This window comes from Oncorhynchus mykiss, chromosome 16 (genome assembly GCF_057628025.1).
Source record: "Oncorhynchus mykiss isolate SJ-2025 chromosome 16, ASM5762802v1, whole genome shotgun sequence".
NCBI classification, from domain to species: Eukaryota; Metazoa; Chordata; class Actinopteri; order Salmoniformes; family Salmonidae; genus Oncorhynchus; species Oncorhynchus mykiss.
The window spans coordinates 76158618-76175163 of record NC_143037.1 but is presented as its reverse complement, the minus strand read 5'-3'; the positions used below and the strand labels follow the sequence as shown (position 1 = coordinate 76175163).

At 48.9% G+C, this 16546-nt stretch overlaps 1 protein-coding gene across 38 annotated transcripts in view; it reads right to left on the bottom strand.

Annotated features, from left to right (window-relative positions):
• Nucleotides 1-2130: 2130 nt before the first annotated feature.
• The window catches only part of LOC110491178 (arginine-glutamic acid dipeptide repeats protein), a 323796-nt gene continuing 309380 nt past the window's right edge, over nucleotides 2131-16546 (bottom strand). For 17 of the 38 annotated variants that reach the window (XM_036947767.2, XM_090203965.1, XM_036947766.2 and 14 more), the window contains 8 exons: nucleotides 15391-15552; nucleotides 14648-14761; nucleotides 12897-14356; nucleotides 10366-10582; nucleotides 8243-8966; nucleotides 7768-7938; nucleotides 6616-6784; nucleotides 2131-5145 (listed from right to left, as the gene is read on the bottom strand). In XM_036947767.2, the coding sequence (XP_036803662.2) occupies nucleotides 5112-5145; nucleotides 6616-6784; nucleotides 7768-7938; nucleotides 8243-8966; nucleotides 10366-10582; nucleotides 12897-14356; nucleotides 14648-14761; nucleotides 15391-15552 (3051 nt within the window). In that variant the 3' untranslated portion in view covers nucleotides 2131-5111. Of the gene's footprint in view, nucleotides 5146-5593; nucleotides 5660-6615; nucleotides 6785-7767; nucleotides 7939-8242; nucleotides 8967-10365; nucleotides 10583-12896; nucleotides 14357-14647; nucleotides 14762-15390; nucleotides 15553-16546 lie in introns of all 38 variants that reach the window. The other 21 variants (XM_090203963.1, XM_090203967.1, XM_090203962.1 and 18 more) reach the window with 5 other exon arrangements.

The following is a 16546-nucleotide window of genomic DNA, read 5'->3' as shown; positions in this document are numbered from 1 at the left end:
TACTAATTGAGTGTATGTAAACTTCTGACCCACTGGGAATGTGATGAAAGAAATAAAAGCTGAAATAAATCATTCTTTCTACTATTATTCTGACATTTTACATTCTTAAATGAAAGTGGTGATCCTAACTGACCTAAAACAGGGAATATTTACTAGGATTAAATGTCAGGAATTGTGAAAAACTGAGTTTAAATGTATTTGGCTAAGGTGTATGTAAACTTCAGACTTCAACTGTAGCTCCGCTTCCATACACTCAGCAGACTGAGGGGTGTGAGGTAAGAGGGAGACAGAGGTATGAGGTAGAATAGAAGACTGAGAACGAGGCTCTGTATCCTCAATACCTCTTTTAGACCACGGACAGACAACAGCATCCTTTTCACATTGCTATTTATAGCAAGAATGTTTTCAGACCATATTTCAGTGTGTGTGTGTGTCTCTGTGCCTGAGCAGTACACCACCAGATTTACGAGGATGTGATTTGGGATGACATCTAGTCAGTCGTTCCATCGTTGAGGAGTGGGGATATATAATGAATTCAAGCAGCCAGTGGAGCTGTCACTCTAAGCTCTCTCTCTGTTGTTTCCTTGTGTCTTGTGGGGAGGTGAGCCTCAGAGCTAAACAACAGGCACCAGCAGCCGTCACATGATCACGACTGACAACCTGGGGAGTAGAGGGGGAATTCTGAGGAACCTGTTTTCACGGAGGACAGGGCGTCATTTCCAGCCTGGTGAATCCAGACTGAACTCTCCCTCAAGAGACAATGTAGCCCGGTGAATCCAGATTGAATGTTACTCTGGAGATAATGTAGCCTGGTGAATTCCCAAAATGTATAGCGTTCAATCTGGATTCACCGGGCTACATTATCTCCGGAGTAATGTTCAGTCTGGATTCACCGGGCTACATTATCTCCGGAGTAACGTTCAGTCTGGATTCACCGGGCTACATTATCTCCGGAGTAACGTTCAGTCTGGATTCGCCGGGCTACATTATCTCCGGAGTAACGTTCAGTCTGGATTCACCGGGCTACATTATCTCCGGAGTAACGTTGTCTGGATTCACCGGGCTACATTATCTCCGGAGTAACGTTCAGTCTGGATTCGCCGGGCTACATTATCTCCGGAGTAACGTTCAGTCTGGATTCACCGGGCTACATTATCTCCGGATTAACGTTCAGTCTGGATTCACCGGGCTACATTATCTCCGGATTAACGTTCAGTCTGGATTCACCGGGCTACATTATCTCCGGAGTAACGTTCAGTCTGGATTCACCTGGCTACATTATCTCCGGATTAACGTTCAGTCTGGATTCACCGGGCTACATTATCTCCGGAGTAACGTTCAGTCTGGATTCACCTGGCTACATTATCTCCGGATTAACGTTCAGTCTGGATTCACCGGGCTACATTATCTCCGGAGTAACGTTCAGTCTGGATTCGCCGGGCTACATTATCTCCGGAGTAACGTTCAGTCTGGATTCACCGGGCTACATTTTCTCCGGATTAACGTTCAGTCTGGATTCACCGGGCTACATTATCTCCGGATTAACGTTCAGTCTGGATTCACCGGGCTACATTATCTCCGGAGTAACGGTCAGTCTGGATTCACCGGGCTACATTATCTCCGGAGTAACGTTCAGTCTGGATTCGCCGGGCTACATTATCTCCGGAGTAATGTTCAGTCTGGATTCACCGGGCTACATTATCTCCAGAGTAATGGTCAGTCTGGATTCACCGGGCTACATTATCTCCAGAGTAATGGTCAGTCTGGATTCACCGGGCTACATTATCTCCGGAGTAACGTTCAGTCAATATTCACCGGGCTACATTATCTCCGGAGTAACGTTCAGTCTGGATTCACCGGGCTACATTATCTCCGGAGTAACGTTCAGTCTGGATTCACCGGGCTACATTATCTCCGGAGTAACGTTCAGTCTGGATTCCCTGGGCTACATTATCTCCGGAGTAACGTTCAGTCGGCACTAGAGGAATAATAGCTCCTCTAAATGACAGCTGTTGTCGTTGAAGCGTGCCTGCTGCCAGATTGCATGTGTATCCAATAATGACAAAGAAAACATTTTCTAGCATACATTACCAACAGGAAACGTCTAAATTAAAACCAATAACACAAGTCTTGTGGTGTAACTTAGTCATTTATTTTAATTCCACAAATTTTTGAAACAAAAAATACAAAATACTCAAATGGAGAGAGAGAACAGGAATCACAACTTTTCGTATTATTTCTACCTTTTTGTTTACATTGTCGTGTCGTCATCCCCATGGCGACTAATATACTAATATATACAATAAGCTTCAAGATACCAGTTTTATATATAAATTCTGCTATTTCCGCTTTGAAAGAGAAGCTAAACAATTGACAACACTAAACATCCAAGGGTTTGGAGGAGAGGAAGAGAGGGAGGAGGAAGAGAGGGATGGACTAAAAGGCTGGAGGAGGAAAGGGATAGACTAAAAGGCTGGAGGAGGAGAGGAAGAGAGGGAGGAGGAGGAAGAGAGGGATGGACTAAAAGGCGGGAGGAGGAGAGGAAGAGAGGGAGGAGGAGGAAGAGAGGGATGGACTAAAAGGCGGGAGGAGGAGAGGAAGAGAGGGAGGAGGAGGAAGAGAGGGATGGACTAAAAGGCGGGAGGAGGAGAGGAAGAGAGGGAGGAGGAGGAAGAGAGGGATGGACTAAAAGGCTGGAGGAAGAGACGGATGGACTAAAAGGCTGGAGGAGGAGAGGAAGAGAGGGAGGAGGAGGAAGAGAGAGATGGACTAAAAGGCTGGAGGAGGAGAGGAAGAGAGGGAGGAGGAGGAAGAGAGGGATGGACTAAAAGGCTGGAGGAGGAGGAGGAGGAAGGGGAGAGGAGTAAAAGACAAGAGTGATGGAGCATGGAAGACAAACGGACAGACAGAGGTCATGGATGGGACCAGAGAGGTGTAGAAGGAACTCAAACATGGGCTAACACAGGACAGGAGGGGGTTGACAGGATATTACCCCCACCTCCCATGTAGCTAGGCCCCGTTAGTGTCTGGTTCCAGCCCTGGACCCCCACCTCCCATGTAGCTAGGCCCGTTAGTGTCTGGACCCCCCACCTCCCATGTAGCTAGGCCCGTTAGTGTCTGGACCCCCCATTTCCCATGTAGCTAGGCCCGTTAGTGTCTGGACCCCCCACCTCCCATGTAGCTAGGCCCGTTAGTGTCACAGTGAATATGGCAGCACAGCACACTGCTCTGGAGGACGATCTGATCGGAGGTTTCCAACTGTAGCAGTCAGGACCACTTGACCAGGTAGAGGGAGGAAAATACTAACCATAACCACCACCTTTGGTTACCTCTAGCAACTCACCCACAGGCAGAACACGTTTAACAAGGCATGTTGGGGCCTCACGTAGTTTAGATACACTTTTTGTCAACGATAATTGAAAACATTTGAAAAGAAAACGTAAAACTTGGGTTAAATATCTGCCTAATCTTTAAAAAAAAAACAACAAAAAAAAAAAAACGACCTTTTGTTGAGTCAACACTGAAGTCGAGTGTCAAAACCAATGAAAAGCGCTGAAGGATTTAATACAGTCTTCTTTTGAGTGCTTTAGATGGTGTCTGCATCAGGGGCTTGTAAACTACAGGGCAGGACAGGGCAGGACAGGGTAGGACAGGGCAGGGTAGGACAGGGCAGGGTAGGACATGTTAGGACAGGGTAGGACAGGGTAGGGTAGGACAGGGCAGGGTAGGACAGGGCAGGACATGGCAGGGTAAGACAGGGCAGGGTAGGACATGGCAGGGTAGGACAGGACAGGGCAGGGTAGGACAGGGTAGGACAGGATAGGGTAGGGCAGGGTAGGACAGGGAAGGACAGGGCAGGGTAGGACAGGGCAGGGTAGGACAGGGCAGGGTAGGACATGGCAGGGTAGGACAGGACAGGGCAGGGTAGGGCAGGGTAGGACAGGATAGGGTAGGGTAGGACAGGGCAGGGTAGGACAGGATAGGGTAGGACAGGACAGGGTAGGACAGGGTAGGACAGGGCAGGGTAGGACAGGGCAGGACAGGGTAGGACAGGGTAGGGTAGGACAGGGTAGGACAGGGCAGGGCAGGGTAGGGTAGGACAGGGCAGGGTAGGACAGGGTAGGACAGGGCAGGGCAGGACAGGGCAGGGTAGGACAGGGCAGACCAGGACAGGGTAGGGTAGGACAGGGCAGGACAGGGCCGGAGAGTATGCTGATCCATAGATGACTCAGTGACTCCTCTTCCAAGTGTGTGTCAAACATTACCTCAACAACACAGTGAGTTCAGGCATTCTGTTAGCCAATCAGGTGCTTGTTAAGGGGTGTATAATGATAGGTGTCTGGGACTATACCGCTCTCTCTAAGGTATATCAGGTCTGGGACCACCATCTGCCCCCCCTCCCCCGTTAAAACATGGAATAATGCTTCAGAACACAATAACATATTGGAGGTTTATAAATGACTTGGTTCCGAGTCCACACCTAGTAACAATTATAATACTTATATGTATATATATATATGTATGTGTATATATATATATATATATATATATATATAGATAGATATACTATTTACAGACTCAATAACGCCATGCTGCAGCTTTTCGTAAAAAATGATGAAAACCTCCAACAATGTATTAAAATAATATAGCACTTTGTTCTGAATCTTTCCGCGGCTATAATGTCTGGAAGGATGCTTTTACTGGTCTTCGTCTTCTCCGTCGACTAGCAACAGTGACAAAGTGTCTTGCATTTCTACCACCTACGAAACACGTTGTGGAAGCTTTTACAGTAGTTTTCATGCAGTCTCGAGGTCGTTGTCACTACTTGAAGGCTATAGTTACACCAAACAAAGTCTTTCTTAATGTTTTTGTGGGGGAAAAAAACAGAAAAAAAAGCACCCCCACCCCCCCTCCAAACAGACAGGGAAAGAAAACAGACGATAGATCAACCCTCCTCTCCGTCTTCAGCTTCCGTTGTTTTTGTAAGGAGAATTGTGTTTTTGGAGGAGCAGAGGTTGGGTTCCTTTGATTGACTGACTGTTCTGTAACTACTTCCTGTGTCCTAGGCAACTTCCTGCGTGTCTCCGCGTCCCCCCCCCCCCATTGGTCAGTTACAGTTGCTTGTCGCTTTCCTTCTTCAGGCGGCTAAAACACAAAACACACAAACAACAACAACAACAACAACAACACGTTAGCGTCGCCACTCTTATTTAACTTCACTTTGTCCCAAGTTTAGAAATCAAACAAAAAACACCCCTGCCAAGGTTTATATGCACACTGATATTCTCCCAGGCGGTATTGTATTACAAGACGATCACAAGCTGGAGAACCTGGAACAAAGCCGGCTGCAAATCGTTGTACAAGCGTGCATTTAAACATTTTCATCACTGCAGTATAATTGCTAAGAAACATGTCTATAATTCGCCCAATGCAATCTTAAAAATGTTAATAGACTTGCTCCACAACCCATATAAAACAGTGACTACATTCAGTCTATATATATATATATATATATATATATAGACCCTATGGGGTCACATTCTCTGAAAATGCAAAGTGCGGAGTTAGTTCTTTAAGGTAAAACATCACTTGCCATCAGGTTTTTCTGTAAAAGGAGTCCATTTCTGGAACTCGAGATCACTTGAAACGTCTGCATGATCTTACAGAAATCACACAAATGAGAATCTTTTTAAATTAGCAACAAGAATTTATAACCACAGATTAACCATATTATGTTATGTTTAATATTTTATTTTGTCATTTAATGAAATTATTCTTATTTTTAATCTCATCTAAGGACCAATGCTGTCTAGACCACCTCTGTCAATGTGTTTGTAATGAATTGTTTTCAAACGTGTCTGCGTATTTCAGTAGGCGTGTCGTTCAGTAGGCGTGTCGTTCAGTAGGCGTGTATTTCAGTAGGTGTGTCGTTCAGTAGGCGTGTCTTTCAGTAGGCGTGTCGTTCAGTAGGTGTGTCGTTCAGTAGGTGTGTCGTTCAGCAGGCGTGTATTTCAGTAGGTGTGTCGTTCAGTAGGTGTGTCGTTCAGTAGGTGTGTCGTTCAGTAGGCGTGTCGTTCAGTAGGTGTGTCGTTCAGTAGGTGTGTATTTCAGTAGGCGTGTCGTTCAGTAGGTGTGTCTTTCAGTAGGCGTGTATTTCAGTAGGCGTGTCGTTCAGTAGGTGTGTCTTTCAGTAGGTGTGTCTTTCAGTAGGTGTGTCTTTGAGTAGGTGTGTCTTTCAGTAGGTGTGTCTTTCAGTAGGTGTGTCTTTCAGTAGGTGTGTCTTTCAGTAGGTGTGTCGTTCAGTAGGTGTGTCTTTCAGTAGGTGTGTCTTTCAGTAGGTGTGTCTTTCAGTAGGTGTGTCTTTCAGTAGGTGTGTCTTTCAGTAGGTGTGTCGTTCAGTAGGCGTGTCTTTCAGTAGGCGTGTCTTTCAGTAGGTGTGTCGTTCAGTAGGTGTGTCTTTCAGTAGGTGTGTATTTCAGTAGGTGTGTCGTTCAGTAGGCGTGTCTTTCAGTAGGTGTGTCTTTCAGTAGGTGTGTCGTTCAGTAGGCGTGTCTTTCAGTAGGTGTGTCTTTCAGTAGGTGTGTCGTTCAGAATGTGTCTCCGTGTGTCTCTGACCTGTAATAGTCCTCTTGGCCAGGAAGTGGGCCACCGTGCATGTGGTGATGACCATGCAGCCACTGCTGTTCCATAGCTAGCCGCTGCAGCTCTGCAGACTGGGCATGCATGGCCTGGAGCTGGTGGGCTGCGGACATCTGGGGAGGAAGGTCCCGGGGGTACGGAGTACCTGGAGAGAGGAACGCACAACAGGATCAGGACAACGGGCTTGACGACGAATAGAGATCCCACTGTGGTAGATAAATCCCTCGTCACACTATAGCGTTGAACCAGAACCTGCTCTGGCTCGGATATTTTCTTTTGACATTTCCCTGTTCCAGCAACTATGATTTGTGTGACCAAGCCAGCTCAATACAGCTCGGCTCAGAACGGCTCGGCTCAATACGGCTCGGCTCAGAACGGCTCGGCTCAGTACGGCTCGGCTCAGAACGGCTCGGCTCAGTACGGCTCGGCTCAGTACGGCTCGGCTCAGAACGGCTCGGCTCAGTACGGCTCGGCTCAGAACGGCTCGGCTCAATACAGCTCGGCTCAGAACGGCTCGGCTCAATACGGCTCGGCTCAGAACGGCTCGGCTCAGTACGGCTCGGCTCAGTACGGCTCGGCTCAGAACGGCTCGGCTCAATACAGCTCGGCTCAGAACGGCTCGGCTCAGTACGGCTCGGCTCAGTACGGCTCGGCTCAGAACGGCTCGGCTCAGAACGGCTCGGCTCAATACGGCTCGGCTCAGAACGGCTCGGCTCAGTACGGCTCGGCTCAGAACGGCTCGGCTCAGTACGGCTCGGCTCAGTACGGCTCGGCTCAGAACGGCTCGGCTCAGTACGGCTCGGCTCAGAACGGCTCGGCTCAGTACGGCTCGGCTCAGAACGGCTCGGCTCAATACGGCTCGGCTCAGAACGGCTCGGCTCAATACGGCCCGGCTCAGAACGGCTCGGCTCAGTACGGCTCGGCTCAGAACGGCTCGGCTCAATACGGCTCGGCTCAGAACGGCTCGGCTCAATACGGCCCGGCTCAGAACGGCTCGGCTCAGTACGGCTCGGCTCAGTACGGCTCGGCTCAGAACGGCTCGGCTCAGTACGGCTCGGCTCAGTACGGCTCGGCTCAGTACAGCTCGGCAGTGTCTGATATTGACATGTTGTTGGTTGACGTTCTTACCGAAGACGGGGTGTCGCAGCATCTCATGTTCGTGTGGGTTCTGTCCCAGGAGGGAGTTGGGGATTGTGCCGTGCGGGTAAGGGAAGCGGGCGAGGTGGGGGCCTCCTGCCAGGGGGTCTACGAGGGGGTGCCCCCCCGAACCTGGAGGGCACACAAGACATTCACCACCGCCTGCACAGAGTCAAAACACCACATGGTCAGTGTACACTTAAAACATACATCACAATACATCAGAATGATCAATTATTCTAAATGTCATCATAAACATGTTCCGGGTAAATCAGTTTAGAACAGATTATAATTGGTCACTGCATGCTACAGCCGTTTGATTGGATTAGAAGACTTGTACCGGAGGTAGTGCCATCAAGGCTGCTAATGTAGTAATCGACCAGCTACAGTTAACAAGTTATTCTCAGGACTACTGCAGTATTTGCATCCAGTGTATTAGAGCATTGTTTGATGGGAATAGCGTGACCTTGGTGCAGGGAGTCCTGCTGGTGAAGGTGCAGGTGTGAGTGGATGTGGGAGTGCTGGTGGTGATGAGGCGTGATGTTGAACATCTGAAGCCTGGCGATAGGGTCGTTGGCCACCGCCGCCATCCTCTCGGCGTGCAGCCTCTCCGCCGCCAGCCGCTCCGGGTAGCTCATGTCTGGTCTGAGCTGGGGTCCCGCGGCCAACGCCAAACGCTCCCTCTCCAAGGGGTTGAGACCTGGGTGGAAGGAGGCGAAGGGGTGTGGTCCCGCCATGGAAGGTAAGGAGATGGCCCCGTGTCGGGCAAAGTGCTCCATGGGGTTCGCCGAGGGGTGCATGCCTTCTAGCTCCGGGGGTTTGTGTTCGAACCCAGGCTTCATCCTCTCTCTCAGCTCCCTCTCCCTCATCTCCCTCTCCCTCATCTCCCGCTCTCGCAGCTCGCGCTCCCGCATGCCCGGGTCGGCGTTGTAGAGGCCAGGCATGTGATAGGCCATCAGGGGGTCGTTGGGGTTGAGGGAGACGAAGAAGGGGTGGTTCCTATTGGTCGGGGACATGACGTGGGGGCGGGCGTACTCGCTGAGGGTGCGCAGGGCGGGCGTGTCGGGGCCGATGTAAGGGGGCACCGCGGCGATGGAGGTAGGGGGGCCGTCGAAGGGAGGACGCATGTGGGCGGAGCCACCCATCTGGGGGTCACCCATACGACTGTCATGACACGAACTGGAGGCTTTCTGGAACAGAGAGAGATACGTGCAGAGGTTACAACAAGTTGTAAGAAAGATATAGGATGTAAGGTGGTTGTAACAGGTTATAATAGGTTGTAAACAATATCAGGTTATAACTCCTTACAACCTATTATAACCTCAAAACATTTCCAACCTTTTATAATCACCGTATAACCTATTATAACCTTAAAGAAGGTTGTAACATGTTATAAGGAGCTTATAATAGGTTGGAAAAGGTTATAAGAGGTTTGAGGTTATAAGGAGGTTGTAAAAGGTTATAAACGTTACAAGGATGTTATTATAGGTTTAAGGAGGTTATAACAGGTTATAAGGTGGTAATAAAAGGTTATAAGGAGGTTATAACAGGTTGTAACAAGGTGGTAATAATAGGTTGTAACAGGTCATAAGGAAGTTATAATAGGTTGTAACAGGTTATAAGGAGGTTATAACAGGTTGTAACAGGTTATAAGGAGGTTATAACAGGTTGTAACAGGTTATAAGGAGGTTGTAAGGAGGTTAACAGGTTGTAAGGAGGTTGTAATAGGTTATAAGGAGGTTATAACAGGTTATAAGGAGGTTGTAACAGGTTATAAGGTGGTTATAACAGGTTGTAAGGAGGTTATAATAGGTTGTAAGGAGGTTATAATAGGTTGTAAGGAGGTTATAATAGGTTGTAAGGAGGTTATAATAGGTTGTAAGGAGGTTATAATAGGTTGTAAGGAGGTTATAATAGGTTGTAAGGAGGTTATAACAGGTTGTAAGGAGGTTGTAACAGGTTATAAGGTGGTTATAATAGGTTGTAAGGAGGTTATAATAGGTTGTAAGGAGGTTATAATAGGTTATAAGGTGGTTATAACAGGTTGTAAGGAGGTTATAATAGGTTGTAAGGAGGTTATAATAGGTTGTAAGGAGGTTATAATAGGTTATAAGGTGGTTATAACAGGTTGTAAGGAGGTTATAGGTTGTAAGGAGGTTGTAATAGGTTGTAAGGAGGTTATAATAGGTTGTAAGGAGGTTATAGGTTGTAAGGAGGTTGTAATAGGTTGTAAGGAGGTTATAATAGGTTGTAAGTGAGCAGTTAGACAAATACTCATAAAGGATGTTTTAGAACAGAATGTAAAGTTGAAGGGACATTTCAAATCCAGCACCACGGCAACAACAACAACAACAACAACAACAACAACAGTTGTGAAAAAAAAGGTGTTTCTATGTTTTCTAGTGAGGAAGATAAGTGTTCGTGCATCGTGATTTTAACCAATGAGGAGGCATTGTCCACTAATTGATTGATGTCATTGGAAAAACGTATCTTCCTCCATCTTTTTTTTTTTACTACAAAACATAGAAACTCTCAAATTTCACAACTGTTGATGTTGGACATGAAGACAAATTTACACCAAACACTCACCGCAGCTCTCTCCTGTTCCTTCTCTCTTTCCCGTTCCCTCTCTCGTTCCTTCTCCCTCTCCCTCTCCTTCTCCTCCCGGGCTTTCTGCTCCGCCTCCCTCTTGACCCGCTCCAGCGCCTCTTCTCTCTTCTTGGCCAGTTTAGAAGCAGCCAGAGGAGTGAAGTAGAAGTCTGTTCTGGCACACGTGTTGTACCCACGGTCCAGGTGCTTGTAAAACCTATTGACAAACAATGGAAAACATGGAAATACACATTAATATACAGCAAAGATGTACAGTTTGGCTGACAGTACTTCATGGATATACACAAAGTACAGTGCATTCGGAAAGTATTCAGACCCCTTCACTTTTTCCACATTTTGTTACATTACAGCCTTAGCTCTAAAATTGCTGTAATTGTTTTCTTATTCTACACACAATACCCCATAACCACAAAGCGAAAACAGGTTAAGAAATACTGCAAATGTATTAAAAATAAACTGAACTAACACTTATACATGCAGTTTTTGGAACCTTTACTCAGTACTTTGTTGAAGCACCTTTGGCAGCGATTACAGCCTCGAGTCTTCTTGGGTATGACGCTACAAGCTTGGCACACCTGTATTTTGGGAGTTTTCGCAGATCCTCTCAAGCTCTGTCAGATTGGATGGGGAGCGTCGCTGCACAGCTATTTTCAGGTCTCTCCAGAGATGTTCGATAGGGTTCAAGTCCGGGTTCTGGCTGGGCCACTCAAAGACATTGTCTTGGCTATGTGCTGAGGGTCGTTGTCCTGTTGGAAGGAGTTCCTGAGCGCTGTGAAGCAGGTTTTCATCAAGGATCTCTCTGTACTTTGCTCTGTTCATCTTTCCCTTGATCCTGACTAGTCTCCCAGTCCCTGTTGCTGAGAAACATCTCATGGTCTGAGAGTCCTTTAGGTGCCTTTTGGCAAACTCCAAGCAAGCTGTCATGTGCTTTTTACTAAGGAGTTGATTCCTTCTGGCCACTCTACCATAAAGGCCCGATTGGTTGAATGCTGCAGAGATGGTTGTCCTTCTGGAAGGTTCTCCCATCTCCACAGAGGAACTCCGGAGCTCTGTCAGAGTGACCATCGGGTTCTTGGTCACCTCCCTGACCAAGGTCCTTCTCCCCCGATTGCTCAGTTTTGCCAGGTAAGCAGCTCTTGGAAAATTCTTGGTGTTTCCAAACTTCTTCCAATTAAGAATTATGGAGGCCCCTGTTTTCTTCGGGACCTTCAATACTGCAGAAATGTTTTGGTACCCTTCCCCAGATCTGTACCTCGACACAGTCCTGTCTCGGAGCTCTACGGACAATTCCCTCAACCTCATGGCTTGGTTTTTGCTCTGACATGCACTGTCAACTGTAGGACCTTATATAGACAGGTGTGTGCCTTTCCAAATCATGTCCAATCAATTGAATTTACCACAGGTGGACTCCCATCAAGTTGAAAAAAATGATCAACCCTTTGCTATGAGACTTGAAATGTCAAGTCCCGTAGCAAAGTGTCTATTTTATTTTTAATACATTTCCCCAAAAAATGAAAAACCCGGTTTTTGCTTCGTCATTACTGTGTGTTGATTTTAGGGGAAAAAATAATTTAATCAATTTTAGAATACGGCTGTAACATAACATGTAGATAAGTCAAGGGGTCTGAATACTTTCCAAATGCACTGTATTATAGTAAGGCTGTACAGTTTAGCCAACAATACTTCATGGAAATACACACGAAATCAGGGGTGTCAAACATCCGGCACGTGGGCTGCCCTCCGGACCTCAGTGAAGACCAAACGCGGTCCGTGGTAAAATCAGTTTGACACCCCTGAGCAGCTTGCTAACATCACAGTTCTTATACGACTTGTAGTCACGAATCATTAATATTCTTCGTGAAAAAACTTGTGTTTTGACAGAGTGTGTGTGTGTGTTCTGACAGAGTGTGTGTGTGTGTGTTCCGACAGAGTGTGTGTGTGTGTGTGTGTGTGTTCTGACAGTGTGTGTGTGTGTGTGTTCTGACAGTGTGTGTGTGTGTTCTGACAGAGTGTGTGTGTGTGTTCTGACAGAGTGTGTGTGTGTGTGTTCTGGCAGTGTGTGTGTGTGTGTGTGTGTGTTCTGACAGTGTGTGTGTTCTGACAGTGTGTGTGTGTGTTCTGACAGAGTGTGTGTGTGTGTGTGTGTGTTCTGACAGTGTGTGTGTGTGTGTTCTGACAGTGTGTGTGTGTGTGTTTTGACAGAGTGTGTGTGTTCTGACAGTGTGTGTGTGTGTGTTCTGACAGTGTGTGTGTGTGTGTGTTCTGACAGTGTGTGTGTGTGTTTTGACAGAGTGTGTGTGTTCTGACAGTGTGTGTGTGTGTGTTCTGACAGTGTGTGTGTGTGTGTTCTGACAGTGTGTGTGTGTGTGTGTTCTGACAGTGTGTGTGTGTTTTGACAGTGTGTGTGTTTTGACAGAGTGTGTGTGTGTGTTTTGACAGTGTGTGTGTGTGTTCTGACTGTGTGTGTGTTTTGACAGTGTGTGTGTGTGTGTGTGTGTGTCAGGGCATACCGTGCTGATTGGCTGGCATGGCTGGGCGTGTTGACGATGGTTGGCTCGGGGGAGGGGCTCCGAGGAGGGGGCGGAGGGCTCTCGGGCTCCTCTGATTCGTCAAGCGGTTCCTCCTTGATGTGTACAGGCGGGACGGCAGGACCTGTGCAGGCGGAGCCGACGGGGGCGGTGATGGGCATGGAGAAGGAGGAGGGGGGCTGGAGGCCTGGTGGTAGAGACGAGGACGAGGGAGGGCAGCCAGCGGAGGAGGGGGGCAGGACAGGGTTGAAGGGGTGAGGAGGGAACGGGGGCTGTTGGGGTGTGTTGGGGTGGGAGGATTGCGATGGTCCAGAGAGAGGTAGAGGAGGGGGGTGCTGGTTGCCTCTCTCTCTCTCTGAAAGGGGGAGATTCTGGGACTGGGTGAGGACAGGGGGCTGGGCTGGTGGGGGCTGGAGCTGCTGGCCAGGGCCCTGAGGCATGAGCTGGAGGGGAGGAGGGTGGGCTGGGGGAGGGTGGTGGGCGGACAGGGAGGAAAGGGGTTTGAGGGCGGGCGGAGGGGGCAGGTTGGAGGGCATCTGGGGGAAGGGGGGCGCTGAGAGGTGTGGAGGGCCGTGTTTGTGAGACTGGGGGTCGCGGTTGGGCATGTGGGGGATGGGGGTGGTGGGAGGGGGCTTGATGTGGGGCATAGACATGGAGGGGGCATGGGGTAGGAGCTGCTCACGGGGCAGTTGATTGGACGATACACCCTGGGACAACGATTGGCTGGGAGGCGTGTGGACCCTGTGGGGCGGTTGCTGCAATTGGCCGAGAGGCAGTGGGGAGGGCGGGACCTGAGACTGGGGGGGGAGGGAGTGGGGCAGGTGGGGCAGGTGGGAGGGGCCAACCTGAAGTGGGTGGGGAATGGATGATGGGTGGGGCTGTGGGCCGTGGAGCGCGCTAGGTAGCGACTGGGGTCCTGGGGGTGGAGCCTGAGACATCCCCTGCAGCGGAGAATGAGGCGAGGGAGAGGGCCGCCTCTGGGGGTGGATGGACACCCCTGATTGGTTGAGAGAGAGGGGGCCGGCCTGTTGGGGCATGGGAGGCGGTAGCGGCAGTGGAAGGAAAGTGGGGGGTGCGGAGGGAGAGGACACCTGGGGGACCAGTGAGGGGGCTGTGGAGGACGTGGGAGGTAATGGCGGGGTGGTGGAGCGACCACCGGAGGTCCCTGGCTGACAGGACTGGATAACCGGAGGGTGCTGCGACTGTCCCTCCCTATCTCTCTCTCTCTCCCTCCTCTGCAGTAGGAGCAGCTGCTGCTGGGCGGAGGAGTCCGAGTCACTCTCCCCGTCTCTGGGGCTGGGGATGGAGGGCGAGGAGCTGCGGTTATCCTGGTCGATGTCTTTAGCGTCACTGCTACACTCCTCGTTGACGCTGTGGCCATCGGAGCTCTCTCCCTCGCCCTCTCCCTCGCATTCTGACGGCGAGTCGGACCGACCAAGCTCCTGTGGAACAGGGAACGGAAAGACAGAAGTCGAGGACGTGAATGGTTGTGGTATACACATCTCATCAACAACGTGAATGGTTGGTATTAGCACTATAATAACAGACCTAGGATCAGTTCTCCTCCAGGTGTTATTCATTATGATTTTAAAAGGAAAAACTGATCCTAGATCAGGACTACTTTGTGGATACTGCAAGCCCAGAGCTAGACAGACACTATTCCTCAACCCACAACACATCTAGCTGGCTACCCAACAGACACTCTCTGGTATGACACGTAGTAGCTAAGTCACCTGGGTCTTGGACTTTTTTGCGATGGTCCTGTTGTCCGTGTCCTCGGTGTCTGAGGCTCCTCCTTTCTCTCGTTGGCGTTTGGCACACTTCATAGGAGACTCCTCCTTGATCTTCTGAAGGCAATCAATCAATCAATCAATAATATCATACTATTACTGTCATTTCCAATCAGACTTTCATACAGATTCACCTGCTACAGTCTAATGAGAGGGAATGGCTAAGGATCTAAACACTCACGATCCTGCCCTGGGAGTGATCCTGCCCTGGGAGTGATCCTGCCCTGTGAGTGATCCTGTCCTGTGAGTGATCCTGTCCTGTGAGTGATCCTGCCCTGTGAGTGATCCTGCCCTGTGAGTGATCCTGCCCTGTGAGTGATCCTGCCCTGTGAGTGATCCTGCCCCGTGAGTGATCCTGCCCCGTGAGTGATCCTGTCCTGTGAGTGATCCTGCCCCGTGAGTGATCCTGCCCCGTGAGTGATCCTGCCCCGTGAGTGATCCTGTCCTGTGAGTGATCCTGCCCCGTGAGTGATCCTGTGTAAACACAGCGTCTGTGTGTGTGTCTGTAAACACAGCTTCTGTGTGTGTGTCTGTAAACACAGCTTCTGTGTGTGTGTGTGTGTGTGTGTGTGTGTGTGTCTCTGTGTGTGTGTGTGTGTCTCTGTGTGTGTCTCTGTGTGTGTCTCTGTGTGTGTGTGTGTGTGTGTGTGTGTGTGTGTGTGTGTGTGTGTGTGTGTGTACTCTACCTTGCTGGGTTTCTTCATGGGGTCTGTCTTGCTGTCAGTGCTGTCTGTGGAGGCTGCGGAGGGGGAGGTACGGCCACTAGACCGGAGGTCCTCATTGGTTGGAGACACTCGTCCATCAGGGCTGGCTGTCTGCTTCTTACGGCCACTACGGAGCGTCGACATCTGAAGACATGCGAGAAGGTTTGTTTCCACCAAATGAACAATGTACTTTTTCTCTCTCAGTTTTTAATTTACCGAATAAAAAAATAAATCTAAAAGTTCAATGTGTTTTCATCGCATTTTCAACTCTACCGATAGTTTTGTCACAAAAAATGGTTGAGTTTAAAATAGCAAATGTGTCTACATTGGTCTTGGTGCCTGCGCTCTAGTCAACCAGCTCTCAGATACAGTACGAGTAGGCTAGTCTACACGATGACATTATTATGGATAAGAGAGAGTGAAAATATTTTGGGGGTCAGTCAATCATTGATCACCATGATTATCACTAGAATAAGACCCTTGATACTTATTTAATCTGTAGACTAATAAACTGTATACTAGAGGGATCGACCGATTAATTAGGGACGATTTCAAGTTTCCATAACAATAGGTCATCGGCATTTTTGGACACCGATTATGGCCGATAACATCGCACTCCACGAGGAGACTGCGTGGCAGGCTGACTACCTGTTACTCCACGAGGAGACTGTGTGGCAGGCTGACTACCTGTTACTCCACGAGGAGACTGCGTGGCAGGCTGACTACCTGTTACTCCACGAGGAGACTGCGTGGCAGGCTGACTACCTGTTACTCCACGAGGAGACTGCGTGGCAGGCTGACTACCTGTTACTCCACGAGGAGACTGCGTGGCAGGCTGACTACCTGTTATGAGAGTGCAGCAAGGAGCCAAGGTAAGGTGCTAGCTAGCATTAAACTTATCTTATAAAAAACAATCAATCTTAACATAAATCACTAGTTAACTACACATGGTTGATGATATTACTAGTTTAACTAGATTGTCCTACGTTGCATATAATCGATGCGGTGCCTGTTAATTTATCATCGAATCACAGGCTACTTCGCCAAACGGGTGATTTAACAAGCGCATTCGCGAAAAAAAGCCCCGTTGTTGCTCCAATGTACCTAACCGTGAACATCAACGCCTTTCTTAAAATCA